This window comes from Betta splendens, chromosome 4, assembly GCF_900634795.4.
Source record: "Betta splendens chromosome 4, fBetSpl5.4, whole genome shotgun sequence".
Classification (NCBI taxonomy): Eukaryota; Metazoa; Chordata; class Actinopteri; order Anabantiformes; family Osphronemidae; genus Betta; species Betta splendens.
Window position 1 is genome coordinate 21,000,845 of NC_040884.2, and position 16,049 is coordinate 21,016,893.

The 16,049-nt window shown below is 50.4% G+C and overlaps 1 protein-coding gene across 2 annotated transcripts in view; it reads right to left on the bottom strand.

Moving 5' to 3' along the window:
• The window catches only part of gpr158a (G protein-coupled receptor 158a), a 33,912-nt gene that overhangs the window by 16,280 nt on the left and 1,583 nt on the right, over window positions 1–16,049 (bottom strand). For both annotated transcript variants that reach the window (XM_029146392.3, XM_029146393.3), the window contains exons 2-5: window positions 10,601–10,706; window positions 4,418–4,520; window positions 2,405–2,631; window positions 2,220–2,288 (exon numbers count right to left, since the gene is read on the bottom strand). In XM_029146392.3, the coding sequence (XP_029002225.1) occupies window positions 2,220–2,288; window positions 2,405–2,631; window positions 4,418–4,520; window positions 10,601–10,706 (505 nt within the window). The remainder of the gene's footprint in view (window positions 1–2,219; window positions 2,289–2,404; window positions 2,632–4,417; window positions 4,521–10,600; window positions 10,707–16,049) is intronic.

Genomic DNA, 16,049 nt, shown 5'->3' on the forward strand with positions numbered 1-16,049 from the left:
GGAGAGGTAAGTGGGGTACGGAGGGCGCATAGGTGATGCACGTGGCAGCCCTCCAGATCCACCTGAGTCAAATTGAAAGTGTCAGAACAGCTTGGCTGGAAGTCGGAGCAGAACAAGGCAGCGGAGTGGCTGGCAGACTTTGTTTCATTGCATGTCGGGTCAGGATAAATTATCGTCTGGCTATGCGGTTTCTCATTAGCCCCCTGATGTGCTGTGAAGCTCTGCCTGCCTGTAATACACAGCAAGTGGCACAGTGGCCTCGCTTGCTCAGAGAGGATGCTGAGATTAGGCAGGTGGAAAGGCAATTCATCCGTCCATACATTCATCCATTCATCCGTCCATCCATCCGTCCGTCCATCCATCCATCCATCCATCCATCCATCCATCCATCCATCCATCCATCCATCCATCCATCCATCCATCCATCTGTCCATTCATCCATCCATCCATCCGTCCATCCGTCCATCCATCAGAGAGAAGTTTAATTTAACCCCACCTCTCTCTGTTCAGTAACCTAGTTGTTCACTTGAGTGGAGGAGTTGGTGGCATCTCATATAAAAAAAAAAAAAAAAAAAAAAAAGCGTTTAGCAGTAGCAATCCAAACTGTGCCACGTTCCTCCAATCTAAGCCTCAGCAGCATCAATAACAAGCTGCGAAGAGACAAACACGGGGCTGGCGAGCTAATCCAAAGGATCACATCGTGAATCACAAACGCGCCGGCTCTCCGTCTCTCTCATCTCCACAGCGAGACGGAAATAGCCGGCTTTGGCACTGCCATCACTTTCGCCTCTCTCCTGCAGCCCCCCCCCCTCCCCTTTATTTCACAGCAGGGGGGCTGAAGTTATTGCATGTGACACACTCGGGAGAGGGAAAAAATTGCATTACACCACAAAGTCGCATGCCATGGGAACAGGATGAGCTGTGTCTGCTGGTGCTTAATAACGGTGGAATTATTTAAAATAGAAGCTGCGGTGGCAGCAGAATGTATCTGAATCTATATTTAGGCTACGAGTGATGCGTCTCGCAGTCGCAGCTCGAGCGGGATTCTCAGAGGAGACATGGAAATGCATCAGGGCGGGGATCAATCAAGCGCGCTGCAACGGAGCCATGCAGAAACCCGCTGGTGTCACACGATGAGACGTTTCATTAAATGGAGATCAGCCGTGTTCACGGCGCACCACCGCAGAACGATCTAGCAGCTGAAGCACTGGAAGCGTAATCTCCAAACAAGGCAGGGTTTACAACGTAATCTACGAAGTCAGGTTCCCTTTGTGCAACCTTTCTACAAGCAGATCTATTTTTAGCCCTTGCTGCCTCCACTACAGCAGCAAGATAAAGAAATATCATCCACTCCTCTTCCATTCACTAACCCAAGTCCCCGGTTTGCTTTCTCTCACTAAATTCCAAATGCGGTTGCTTTCCTTGTTGCAGCAAATTGCATTGATTAGCCAGCTCTAAATCAGTGGGCTTTAATTACATTTGCACTGCACTGCTTCGCTAACCACGGAGCCGCACGTGATTGCGACTAAATTGCAATTAGCCATTGCCCCAAGCATCCAAGAGGAAGACATAATGGTGGACTCCTGTTAATCAGCGCTATGTGGGAGTTAAGACAGAGCCTGGTCACAGTGTCTCAGCTTTTAAATAATGCTAAATTACATGGATTGATTTTCACTGACACAAAGAGAGCCTTGTTTTTTCTCAACGTGTTACATACAGTATATATAGTCAGTTCAAACTTATTTTTGGTGCATTGAACTAAGGAAAGGACACCGTTGCATTACATTCTAACCTTCAACTACTGTAACTGTATCACAATCTGCTTCCAACGTCTTTAAAGGTGCACAGACTTCCCATGTACAGTCTGATGGAAGCAGCTTTTACCACGGGGCAATGTGGTTGCTGGCTTCAGTGACCAGCTCTGTTAGCAGGTGTCACCCAGACACCCAGAGATGTTTGTCTCTGCCACTCCCGTTTCATCACTCGCACACCTTGACTGTGAAAACCCCGATTATCACAGCTCCATGCAGCTGTCAAACAAAATAAAACATCCAAACAGGGTGATTTATAATCTGGGGTCGGTTCTGCAGCGATGCAAACAGTCCTGCTCTGCACTGCTGCACATGGAGGAGTTTGATTTAATAGTGTGAAGGTCGATCTGAACTGCAACCCTCAGTAAAGACGGCCGCTGCCAGCTTAGAGTGACGTGCCAGTCTTACCGGAAAGTAGAGGAGCAGAGCTCCACACAGGATGGCCTCCAGCAGGACCAGCCCCGACGCTCGGATGCTCTGCAGGAAACAAACCAGTCAACCTGTTTTAGCTCCGCTTTGGTCTCCACCAACTCCTGCACACAACATCTGCCTCCGTAGTAACACATTTATATGCAGCACATAACAAATCCTACCTTATTCCTACGGAAATGGTAGATGAGCACCATGCTGACAAAGACGACCAGCATGCAGAGGCACTGGAAGGAGAGCACGGCCATGCGCAGCGCGCTGTCCTCCTGCGCCACGCAGGGGGTGTCGTCCTTGCAGAAGGCGCAGCCCTGCTGGCACGGCAGGCAGTCGCTGGAGGAGCCCTCGTCTGCGTTGGGACCACTGTCTGCAGCCTTTCCCCTCCTCCCCGCTCCTGTCAGAAAGGAGACGCCTTCATACACGGACGCTGGCGGCCTGATGACGTCCAAAGCTCGAAAGCACACACAGAATTAAAATACCCGAACAAGCCGCACATACAGAAACAGATGTGGAGATAAAGGCAAAAATGATGAAGTGTCACTATGATAGACTGAGCTTCCAGAGGATACGGTTATCCCTCCCTGACCTTACAAGGCTATTGACTTTGTGTCAACACAGGGGAGACAAATCTATATGTGTGAACATGAAAAGTCAACAGTGCTGCACCTTGTTCAGTCACTAGCATTTCATACAAGGCTTATGTCTGTAAAGGACTGAGAGGAGGTGCTCAGTTCTTTTATCTCTGCGAGGACCTGGACCATAAGGTCCATATGTGACCCAGCAGACTGGGCCAAAGTTGGGCGAGTAAAGGAGTCAAACATTTCCACTGAGCCACGAAAAAGCATGAGCTGCTCAGAAATTATCTGCTCTGCTGGAGAAAAGGGGAGGGTTTGGTCACTGTGCAAAGCGTTGACAACATATGAATCTAAACTCTGGGAAAAGAAGAAAAATCCCTCCCAGGGTAAACTAAGGTAAAACCCCAGGGGACAAGCAGAAGCTAGTCAACTGGTTATTGGTTTGTATAGGAATCCCTGGAGGGATGCCCACATGGCCGGGTAGATAGCCGATGGTGGACTCATATGGAGCTTTTTATAGAGGCTGCACTGGAAAAAGCTATTGTCTCAGAGATTTGCAGGGATTTTGCTTTTAAAAAGAAACTGGCCTATTTTTCAAAGCTATGACTCTGCACATCATTGATCCCTTCAAAAGGACTACTTATCTCCATAGCAGTGAGTCACATCCTTTAGCTCATTCTCCCTGGGTTGTTACTCCACCGTCTGACTGACAGACACACACAAGCTTAGCCGCAGAAACTGCGCTCTTATATTTATATGCAATGGAGGATCACTGGGAGACAAAGGGCCGCGTGTTGCACAGGCTTTGTCTACAAATGAGTGTCAAGGATGCGCCCCTTGTGGATAACAGGCTTGTTATTGGCCCCAAGGTGGGCCAGACTGCAGCGGTGCACCTCACTAACAGGCTCTTCTCCGTCACTGTGCTGGAAAACACACACACACACACACACACACACACACACACACACACACACACACACACACACACACACACACACACACACACACACACACACACACACAAACACACACACACACAAACACAAACACACACACACACACACACACACACGCACACACACACAGCTTTTAGACGAAGCTGCACACACAGACGTTTTGTGTGCATTAGCAGCAGAGCAAACGGCACAAGCCGGCAGCCCTGCGAGGAAGACGCCAGAGCTTTTTGATTCTCTGCGCATCAAGCTACTTTACAGACCGATTTCACCAAAAAAGTTAAGGTTGAGGAACCTCCTGGAAAAGTTGAAACTGGAGGTTATTTAATTAATCCACAGCAGATGGAGCACAGTAGGAGAAGTAGCCATTTAAAAGATATTTCCTCTCTTAAATTTGATTAGTCTCCCCAGGTACGCAGGCTACTTTAATTCTCCAGAAGGGCAGGACATGTCATAGAAGGAGGATGGAGTGTAAAGTACTGCAGCAGATGAGCTGAAAAATGTGCAACTGGGAAGCAGAGACTAATTAAAAAACACTTAAAGCTTCTTTTCTGAACCGGACGGGTCCAATCGCGATCTGTGAGTTGCAGTTGAAGGCTGTACGTTATCTGGTGATGGAGTTGTTTTAATGCTGGCATTCGTGCTGACTTACCGCTGAAGCCGTTAACAGCCACTCTGTTCGGGTGGAAGAAGCCTTTCCTGCAGTGACACTTGTACTTGTCTAAGACGAACCCGTGGCCGTGGATGGGCAAACACTGAGGAGGAGGAGGAGGAGGAGGAGGAGGGGGGAACAGAGACATCAGCCACAGACAGAAAACACTTCCAACAGATCAACCTGTGACACAGACGGATGAGAAACAGCAGCCAGGAGAACGTGGGATCGAGACGTCTCATGGCAGCGGCAATTATTTAACGCGCCGAGATTCTAACTTCTCGATATTAAATTAGTGAAGCCATTTGATTGGAAGTCTGAAAGGAAACAGACCGACGGCTGCTGAGGGGAACACGAGGGGCCTGGTTGGCAGACTCTGAGCGCCGGTTGCCAAATTAGACGACATAATTAATATCTAAATTAAGACGACATGTATTTGCATGTTCAGAGGAGGACTAATAATTCTGCTCCTCGTGGGATTGAGTCTCACTGACACAATCCTTCAAACTTCATATTTTCTCCCCTCTCTGCGTAAAAGTCTTATTTTCACACGACGCGAGCGTGTTCTGCGCGGAGACGATAATGACTTGTGAGTCCCAAGAAACGACGCGGGGCCCAGAATAGCGGCGCCACCGCAGCAGCAAACACTTGACACGCTACGAAGCGCTCGCGACCTGACTGGGAGATCCGGAGGCGAGGCCGGCGGCGGAGCCGGAGCCGCGGCGCCGCTGGCGGCGGACCGGACCCGGCTGAAGAGGCAGCTGCTCGTGACCCCGTCTCAAGGGCTCCTGAAGGCATGAATGCGTTTTCCAGGCCGGGAGGGAGACGTGTGAGAGGCCACTCGGCGTTACAAGTCACAAGACTGTTACCAGGTTACGGCTCAGCAACACGTTCAAAGGCTGCAATTATTGTCAGTGTACTGCAAAATACTATATTAAAGCAAAAGTCAGTAGTGGCAATTTATAGCCGCTCAGGACTGCAGCAGGTGTCAGCTCTCTATAAAGCCAGCAGCCGTTCAGGAGGGAAGTGGATAAATCACAGGACAGATGGTCTTTAGGAGGCTTTCGCTTGGATTCAGGCTGAGTTGTGTCCCCCTTCATGAAAACCTACAGGGCTTCAAATGAGCGCCGCGGTGCAGCGTGATTCAGGGAACCGACTTTGTCTTTGATTTTCCAGCAGCTGTCTCCTCGGGACAGGTGGAGCGCGCCGCAGCTCCCGCCTGCCACTGTTAATAAGCCTGCCTGGCAGAGACGGCGGCTGAAGCAGCCGGAGACAGGTGTGCGAGTATGCATATTTTTCAGCGGCGTGACAGCGGGCGCCGCCGCCGGCCCGGCGGCCCGTCCCCCGCCCGCCCCCCCCGCTGCGCTGATTGATGCTCGGGGCTCGGGAGTGGAGTGTGTCAAACGGAGACCAGATGGCGCAGCCCTTCACCTGCTGCAGCTACGCCACATCAGACGCACGGACGGCGCTCGCTTTACTGCAGCACCAGTAACGGACGAATGGGCCGAGCACTGAGAATTTAAAGTGCATTTTATTCTGACATCCTGACAGTCACCAGCAACGATATGCAGTGTAAAGTGAATCACATGCAGATGCAGAGACACAATATGATAAATATGATCTACTCATTGGTTATTTATGTCTTCGCCACCCCTGGCTCCCCCACCTGCCTGGTTCACTCTCATTATGTCCACAAGCTGCCAATCAAACTCTGACCTGCTAATTTCCATGGTGACATGTGACCACCAGCCAGAACCTTGTCATGCAAGTTTACTGTGACAGAGCACAATAATAAAATCAGAGATTATTAATATTATTATTCAGCAATTTTCACACACTACCTCAGTTTCTTACTTGCAACACCTGAAAGAAGTGGAAGTCAGACTTCACACCAAGGGCAGGATGTTAGCACCACTTCCACACACTGAGCCTGTGAGTCATATGCATGAGATGATTTACTTAGAGTGTAGATGCAGTCATGCAGACCCTTCACATACTCAGACACAATTATGATTGGAGGCAATGATCGCTGCAGATGCAGCCATTTCAAGGGTCAGCGTCCTTGTGTCTAAGTGTGACTGGGACCCAGATAACAAACCGTTCACATATGACTGCTCGCCCTGGTGGTGCTGGTGGCCCAGCGCCCGCCCCTCTCCAATAAACCCACACTCTTCCGGTCCAGCACGGCGCCTAATCAGACTCTAATAGGCCTCTGTAGATATTTATAATGATCCTACAGAGTGCACCACAAGCCCTGAGGAAAGTTTATCATGTAGTAATTATGGACTGAGCTACAGCGTGCAGAGAAAAGGAAGTTAAAAGAGGCAAAGGCTAGTTTAAAGTGTATCATATGGGTTTTGGGAAACTCTGGGAAAGGTGTGCAGCTGTGTCATAGGAAAGAGGGAGCGCACGGAGAGCTATGACGTCAGGATCTTCGCTTGGGGCCGGGATTGGCTTCGTTTTTAGCTGTCAGACAGCGACGAGGCCAAACACCGGGATTTCCAGCCCTGTGCGTTTCTCTGAGTCAGTCACAGACACGAAGGCTGCGGCTGCGAGATGCGAGAAACAGGCAGAGAGCGAGCCGGGCCTTTAAACGAGGTCAACTAGCAGGAGTCGGCCCGGGCAGCGAGACCCAGAGAGGGGCCTCACTCTGGGCGCCGTCCAAAGACCAAAGCCTCAACACCAGCGAGATAAACACTGAGGCCTAGAGGGAGCTTAACATTTCCATCAGACTGGGATGAGTAAACACAACAAACACCACTGGAATACCGCTTTTATAATCACATCCACAGCTTATGTAAATGCTAACGTGAACCGCTCGGGTGCGTGTCCAGTCCAGAAACACACAGCAACGTGCCGCCTCAGCATCAACAGGAAACTCAACAGATTTTGATCTGCTAAATGAAGCCTTGGCCATTCGATCCCAAGTGAGTTCAACTGGAGGAGGCAGCAGAGATTACGTATCCCAACTGGCCCAGGAGGAGTGAGAGGATGTGGCTGAGGAGCCTGACACTGGAGTATCTTAGCTTACCTTCCTGCCAGAGCGCCATAGATCCGGGATAAATAATGTAAAAGGGATGAATGTTCCAAAGCTTCTTTTGGAAAAACACGCTGATAGACAGCAGGTTCACATCAACAGCCTTTTAAGACTCGGAGCGAAAGGCGGCGGCCAATAAGCGCGGCTGCTATCACATGTCTCCCGCTCTCATCCAATCTCACGGGTCTCTCGGTAAACGTTACCTCTCTATTCCCGGATCAGCTGTTTGCCTTGGCTTTTTTTCATTCCCCAGCTTGCTGCTGCAGACAGAACACATAGAAGCCTTCAAACCAGAGCTCTCGTATTATTCACAGAGCCAATTAGCAGGACAGTGGCTGCCTCGCCGGGGCTACTCCTGTCCAATGAATATAAATGTCTTAAACCTGGGTCCAAAACATTCTGAAGAGCTGCAGACGTTCACGTGTCCCCTCTGAATAAAACCCCTCATTTATTGCTGTTTTTCTTTCCTGCTGTTGAGGAGGAATTACTTACTACAATGCTGCGTAATTTGCCGAGCGCAAGGAGGATTAGCTGAAATTGAAGGGTGAATTTAAATCTCCTGGTGCACAGCAGTATTCTATTTCCTTCCTATCAAGCACCCTTAAAAACGCTGAAGCATAATCACAGCTTGGGAGAGATCAGTGTAGATAATTAGCAATTATCCTATTTATAGGATCCCGCGTACTGTAGTCTGATACACAGCGAGGAACGGTTCATTAGGATGATTCTAACCCGCTCCCTTCACACAAATTGTTGGAATTAGATCAGGAGGTCAAAAGGGGCCGAGCCTGGAGCGACGCGGGTCCCGGGTCGGGATTCCTGACACTATGTGACAAATGGGGAATTCTCCGAGGTGCTAAAAGCGCTGGAAGAGGAGCTGGAAGAGAAACAAGCACTGAAATGGTTTCAGATTCACAAAAGGGCTTTTAAACAGTAGCGTGTCACATTAAATCTGATTTAGACGAGGTGGAGGCGAGGGATTTTCCTACACCACAAGTAATGTTCGCAAATATTATCACAAACTATAAATTAACTTTTTATACTGGTCAACAAACAAGAGCTTTCACAAAAAAGCCTGAACTTTTATTCGTTTCGTATATCACTCTCACTTTCTAAATCCAGTGAACGCAACAAGAAACAGCGCCGAGTCAGGAGCTGGAATAATCATTCAGGTTCTGTGTCACTGCCTTTCATGGGCTTCGCTCCCTCAGGGCCCCACCACTTGTTCGGAGCAATAAGCTAATTGATTGAAACATTCATCATCATCCGCGGCCTCGCGCTCGTATGAAAGGTGCCTCCGGGGCGGAAAAGTCCGAGACTTTTGAAGAACGGCGGCGCGCTGTAATGGAAGTGCCACCAGCGAGAGACGAGGGAGGAACAAGGTGAAACAGCGTGTTTCACACCTCTCAGTCAAAACTGTATTTGGTTGGCTACGTATTCATTATTCTGAGTGTGACTGAAAAACAAGCTTCTGTGCAAACACAACAGCTGCTTACGTCTACAGCTGTGCCCGTCAAGTAAAGCGTCCTCTACACAGAACAGAAAAGTCCGTAAATCAAAGAAAAGAAAAGTTTCGAACTTTCTTCCTGTCACCGAGTAACGACAGACGCTGTTGAGCTGTTGTGTTCTCCTTGTCGGAGGCCTGAGCCTCATTTCGCTCGGCCCCTGTTCGCCTGGTGGACCAGTCATCCGTAGCATCTGCCCGCGTGTGAGCTTGGAGCTGCATCTGGAGAGGCGGGATGTGAGGGGCTGCAATGATGGTTGAGGGAATGCGAACCAGCACATTATCAGCGGTCACGTCCGGCCCGATGAGTGGAAAAAGGTCTACAACAACTATTGATGTGGTGTGAATTCGCTGCAGGAACATCTGTGTCCCACGTCACCTCTGATGTACCTGGCGGTGCGTTTGAGGAGCAGCCAGCAGCGATATTTACACGGGACCTCCATTATGTGACGGAATCGTGTATAATTCATGATTTACAACCCACACTCCCCGATACGCGAGAGAACAGGGAGGATTTAATCGCTGCTCCACTGTCTACTGTGTGTGCGATGTTTATCTAGCAGATATGACGATAACGCATGACAAAGGCCGGGGAACATCCTGCAGCCTGGGAAGATGCCAACGTGCTCCTCCACCTCCACCGTGAGCACATCGGGCTCATTATTCTGCCAGCGCAACTCCAATCCATAGCAGGAGCAACTTTCCCTGCTACGTCAGATGTCTCCGGCATCGACTGTTAACGGAGAGGTGGAAGTGCTCAGACAAAGAGAGCGATTAATTATTCAAAGGGGCTCACTGCAATCCATCACATGCATTATGAAGCAGTCTGATCTACATCACCTCTTCCATCGGCCCTTAATGACGGGACCGGAGCGGCAGGTAAGACGCAGGAGGCGGCATCGATTAGCCAGCGAGCCGCTGCTGTGGCCGGGGAGCAGCTCTCACGCATGAAAGCAGCCAGAACATGTGAATGGAAATAATGAAACACGGGCTTCAGCTGAGCGTGCTCCTCATGTGGCCTCACTGTTAAACCTGTAAGGCAAATTTTAGGGAACGGAAACCTATAACGTATTAAAAAGTTCTCTTCTTATAATTCGGCAGATATTTGATGTCCTTCTGAAATTATAAATTATTAAATCTTCAACTTTATCATCTTCATCAGCTCTGCCCACATCCTTGTGTTATTTATCATCAGCATGAGGCGAGCACAACTATTTTCTCCTCTCCCACCGGAGCAGACGGGCATTCCCATCTCTTTCATTTCAAATTAAATATATTTCCAGAGCCTGTAAACAGATCGTGGTGATTCTGAAGCAGGTCTTACAGGTCTTAGAGGCGTAATGGTGAAGAATGACGGCCGCGCAGACGATCGGCAAAGCTGAAAATGAAGTTAACCTTGCATTGGGTTCCAGCAGGCAAACATGTCGTACATCACGGCGGAATCACCTTGGCAGGTAATAACCGAGATGCAGGTGTGTTTGAGACGTTTGCGCTGCCACGCGTCACGGATTTAGGGACTCCTTCGCGCGCATCCTTTCTCGCGTCATCCCGTCATTAAAGAAGAATCAACCCGCCGCCCATTCGTCACAGGACAGACAGGTTTAGTGCTTTTCCACTTACAGAGCACGGCGGACGCACTCACCTCCATCGTGGTCAGGTTGCATCGGTGCGTCCCGGCGAACCAGCCGTCAGCGGAGCACTGGTCGATGTCCACGTCCTGCAGGCTGACGTCCACTCGCACCACACCCCTGCGAAACAGAGGAGCGTCAGCAAACGGGCGGCTGAGGAAGCAGCGCGGTCCAGTCAGGCTACTTCAGCAAATACCTCAGGGAACATAGGGGTTGATGGGTTTGTTCCAGCTTTTGATTGGCTGAGAGCTTGACGGCAAACGTTTCGGAGATGATTACCTGGATCAGGTGCGTTCAGCCAATCAGAAGCCAGAAGACGAGCAGGACAGTGGCCCTCGAAGAACGAGACCTGATTTCATTGCTTTTCCACAGCACACGCTGCAACTTAACAGGCAATCGTGCACATTCGGGGACGCCTGTGGTCTTTGCTCCAAAGGCATCGCATTTATAGGAGTTAAGTTTGCAGCTTAATATCCCTTTCAACCCAGAGAGACAATAAAGCGCCACAAGAGCGTTTAACACAAAGGCTGAACTTTTATGTGCTTCATTTCCACCAGCTGAGACGGGCAGAACGTTCTCCCAGGGCTGCGGAGGATTTGTACTCACTTAGCGCCGCCTAAAGCTGCATGAAGAGCGGGTCAGTGTGATTCTGAGCTGCACGTGTACGTCACATAAGCGTCTGAACTGACCCGACCTCGGCCCACGTTCACGTTCCAGAACTCACAGCGACTGGAAACTGTGTGAGCGACTCGCTGTACGAGCGTCAGCGGGCGAGTGTCGTGACACCCAGAGGACGCGCAGCGACGGGAGGAAGGCCCGGTTCCAGCGCGTCCCTCAGGCACAGGCGCAACATTTTGCGTGAGCAATAGCTGAGCAGCAGAACGGGAAGCGTGAGCGTTCCCTCAGAAGAAGCATCTGGACCTGCGCTGGGACCTGTTCAAGCGTGCGCAACCCGCCGCCGCTCCACTGTAAATACAGGAGGGGCTGACTTTGCGGCGCCCTTTCCCTCCCGTCATGCTTGCTTGAGCATTCACAGCGGGTTTTTATTTTGCTACTGGATTAACAGATAGCGGACCGTCGCCATGGACGACCTCCAGCGCTCAGGATTTGTGTCCCAGCACCGCTCTGAGGCTGGATGGATCAAAACACCAGCGTTTCTGACCTGAAATACTTTTTTGTCTCCATGTTTCTTATCCTGGTCATTGGCTTTTAGAGGCCTAAAAAGTACAGGAAGCTTCAATGCAATGGGCTATAAAGTCACCAACTGGCCAAAGCTGCTCTACCCAGAAGACGCGTGCGCTCTCATTTCCTTCAGCAGCCCAGCATCTGCAGATGCTGGGCTGAGGCATGTTCTCCAGGTGCACGGCAGCCGCTTTACTACAGCAGGCTCCCAGCGGAGTGCAGCGCTCGCCGTGCCTGTATTCCTGTTATTAATAACTGCTGTTCCGGTCCTGCCTCGGGGCAAACTGACCCCACTGCTGCACCGCTGATTGTGTCACCGAGAAATTACGTTGCTTTCACTTCTCACTTATGTAACGCGCACGGAAGAGAGTGCGAGAATACGGCCGTTTGTCTGGGAGGCGTCGTCAGAATGTCTGGTTTTCAAGCGGCAGGACCAGCGTTAGCATTCGCTTCTGCTTTGCTATGAAAAGTCAAAGTCCACACAAAGAAGGATTTCCTGCTCTCTCTCTCTCTCTCTCTCTCCCACCGTCGCCTCCTCTTTTTTTCTTCTGATTCCAACTCTCCAGGCCCTTGAGCAGCCCAGCCAAACTCAACATATGGAGCATAAAGCAGCCTGTGAAAGAAAACACACACACACACACACACACACACACACACACACACGCGTCGGTTCTGAAACGGAGGCGGCGACTGAAATGTGCACAAAGACTGGGTCGCACTCGGAGAGCGCCAACAAGGCGCTCGGCGGCGGCATCGCGGCGGCCATCAAGGCCCTCGGGCATAAGGACGGGATTATCACAGAGAGCAGCAGATAGTGGTGCCCCGGGAGCGAGCGCTCCTTTTATCCTCTATTCTTTGTGGGGCTAAAGGCCAGGCCTGCCAAGCGAGGAACATCCCACCAGCAGGGACTCGGGTCAGACCGTGCTGTTAGCCCGGGCATTATGAAGCTGACGAGGCCTCCGCGCGTCCTCTCTGGTGCTCCTTGCTGCAGTCGTGAATGAATACTAAATGCCAGGTCTGCGCGCTTTGAGCTCCACATCTCCGCCGAGCTCAGAAAATGGACTCGGAGATTGATTAGCTCATTTAGCTTCTCTGTACGACACCAGGAGCTGCAGTAAAGTTGGAGTTTCAGCCAATCGGAGCTGAGACAGACTCAGTTGAGGATCCTGGTGCAGTTCTGTGGCTCTTCACGAGAATAAAACTGAATATTAACATGTTGTCTTATATATTGTAAATGATCTGATATGAGGGTAAATGGACTCAGGTGCACTGTAGTTCAAAGCTAACATGACCGCGTCCTCTTTCTAGTGAATGAGCTCTCACATCTTGAGCCCCGACCGTGTGCACATCGACAAAAACTGAAGCATTATTTAGCCGGAAGACCTGCACGCCCAGATGAACCCACGCTCATCGCTCCCACGTCCTTTCAGAAGGGCACAGTTCATGCATTATGTCGTGGAACAATCGCGACGCAGGAGCCCTTCCTAGGAAAATGTCCCTTAAGTGACGGGAATGCATTAAGCTGACAGGGCGAGCAGAAGCTAATGCGAGTGTAGCCGCTGGGCACAAGGCTGCTCGTCTTCCAGTGATTCACGCAACCTGGGTTTTTTTTTTTTTTTTATTGAGTTCTGTCGCTGGACATCAAAGGAGACACTGTACCGGTGGCGAAGCAGCTGTCAGAGAGAGCTGGCACTTTGTCATAGCTGGACACTGTGACAGTGAGGATAATGTTATCTGATCAACTGCAGCAGCATTACAGTGAGAAACAGAAATCTTTCAGCACTAGTTTTGCGTGTGTCCTATTTATAACTGACTTCATCACAAGACTTCTAGAGGCGTCGTCTACCGCATCACAGCTGTTTTTCCACCTATGGCGCGAGGATCAGTCAGGAACTGTATGATTAGTGGTTTCAGGCCATTTTTTGGGCTGACATTTAGTGGCTGAAGGCCGACTTCCTGGGCCGTGGAGCCTCCGTGACGTCAGCAGCGCCACCTTAAGGACCTTTAACCTCTGTTGGCATCAGCGAGGTTGCACCTCCACCGCTGTCACATTACATCCGCTCTCTCTCTCTCGCTCTCTTTGTACAGCTTTCCTTGATTTCCCTTTAGCATAATATACCATCGCATGCAGCCACGGGAACTGTGGGATTTCCTTGCTATTAGTTTCTGGACGGTATCCATGCAGCCAGATGCTGCTGGCTCCTCCTGGAGCTCGGGGCCTCCCACTCTGGGCATCCCACAGCAGTCGGCCTGTCAAGACTCGAGCTGCCCATGCTGCAGAGCAGCGAGCAAAGCCAAGCATAAATGAAGAGGATTCTGCCGTCTTCACCTCCACGTTGGACTTTTTTAGATTGCTTCAATTAGTTGGCTTTATTATATCGCTGCTGCCTGAGCTTCAGCCTCAAAGCAATTAAGCTGTGTGCTGTGAGAGGTGAGTGTGAGGTACTGTACAGTGGGTTCATAACACAACAAACCTCCCGGCCCCGCTCTGTCTCCCCGGTGGGGCTTCGTCCAGGTTGTGTTTTTTTGCTTTCGTGCGTCTGTATAGTCACAAGTTTGTCTGATGTTGCATCGATCTGCCAATTAGGACAGGACGGCCTCATCCTGACGAATGGCTCATCCTCCAGCAGTGGCGAGCGCACGCAGCCGCCTCCCCCTGCGCAGAACAGGCATCGGAGCCGAGGCGCGGATGAAGCGTGAGAGGTGCCATTTATGGCGCGTTCACGGAAAACGGGTTGTTCTGCACGAGACGCCGGAGCTGTTTAGCACCTGCGCGTTGGGCGAACGACGCAGGTGAGAAACAGACTGGGTTCGCATGCGCTTCCATATGCGAGACGCACAAAACGCGCCGCCTCGCTTGTGGCAGCTTTGTCGCCCGAAACAGGAAGTGGCTGAAGCATTAAAAGCCTGGAATCAAGATGGCCAGCGCTGGGTTGTTGTTCTACATCTTTCATTATTAATTCATCGCTGTATTGATTGTGTATTCATCTGGAGGGGAAGCGAAGGAGAGTCTGAGGCAGTTATTAGCCAGCGTCTCCCCTCCTCCCCTGTTTCTCATCTGGCAGGCTGCTGAGGTGCAGCGAGGATGCCGGATGAGCCGCGGCTGCTTTGATATCAGCGTCTGCAGCTAGACGCTGGAGCTAGAAGGAGCTAGAAGGACGTGAGGAGGTGTTTTATGCACGTGTGGCTGCAAGGGCGCTGGACCCATATGTCCTGGCATGAGGTGGGCCATCGTAATTGATTGGCAGCTGTTGACTTTCGGGGTCTATAACTGGTGGAGATGATAATACTCAGGAAAATCTGCCTTTAGATCCTGCTTGACCTTCATTCAGTAGCTTATTGACGGCACCTTTTAAGCACCACATATTTTTGCAACTCCATCCATCTTACTCATACAGTAAGTTATGAGAAGTGGCGTCCGGAGCTGATGTTTGGGCTACAACACAGCTCGGCACCCACAGACAGCTGGTTTTTAACCCAGAAACATGAAAGGAATTACAGCTGAGACGGAACGTCTGGTCCCAGGCTTCAGTTACTCAAGTGCAGCTTTCACAGCGCTGAATGTTTGTGTCATGAACGAGCTTGTCTGTGTTGAACACAGTATAAACCATTTCCCTTATTGCAAAGGGTTAAATGTTTAAACGACAACATTACATGATAGAGTACGAGAACATTCAGTCTCATGCAAGAAACACAGTTGGAGAAGGAGGAAATGGATGAACTCAGCTCTTGAGCCAACGGTTGGAGTTGAGTGCACAGGCTAATTCGCTATCAGATTGCTTCAGGAGGAGGCTGAGCCTGAGCGAAGCTGCTCTGAGCAGCTTCAGTCTGAGATGACACCATACAGTAGCCGACGGCCTGCTACGGTAGAATCAGAGCAGGTTGTCTGCAGGCAGCTGTCACTCAATTAAACATCGCTCGAAGGCGGGGATTAAATATTCACTGGGAAGATGTTGGTCAGAATCTATTGGAATCTTAACACTGGTGGCACAAGCTGACGGCTGCACCAGCAGAGGCTTCAGGACATGGATGGCACGTGTGTGTGTGTGTGTGTGTGTGTGTGTGTGTGTGTGTGTGTGTGTGTGTGTGTGTGTGTGTGTGTGTGTGTGTGTGTGTGTGTGTGTGTGTCTCTGAGCTTCTGACTCATCACAGATTTTACAGTGATCCCTCATGGAATAAGGTAAAGTAAAGGGCACACGACATTTCCTGAGTAGTAAAGCACACAGCCGGGCGAGTTTGAAAAATTAATTAGGGCCTGTAGCCAGAGGTTTCCACCGCTGC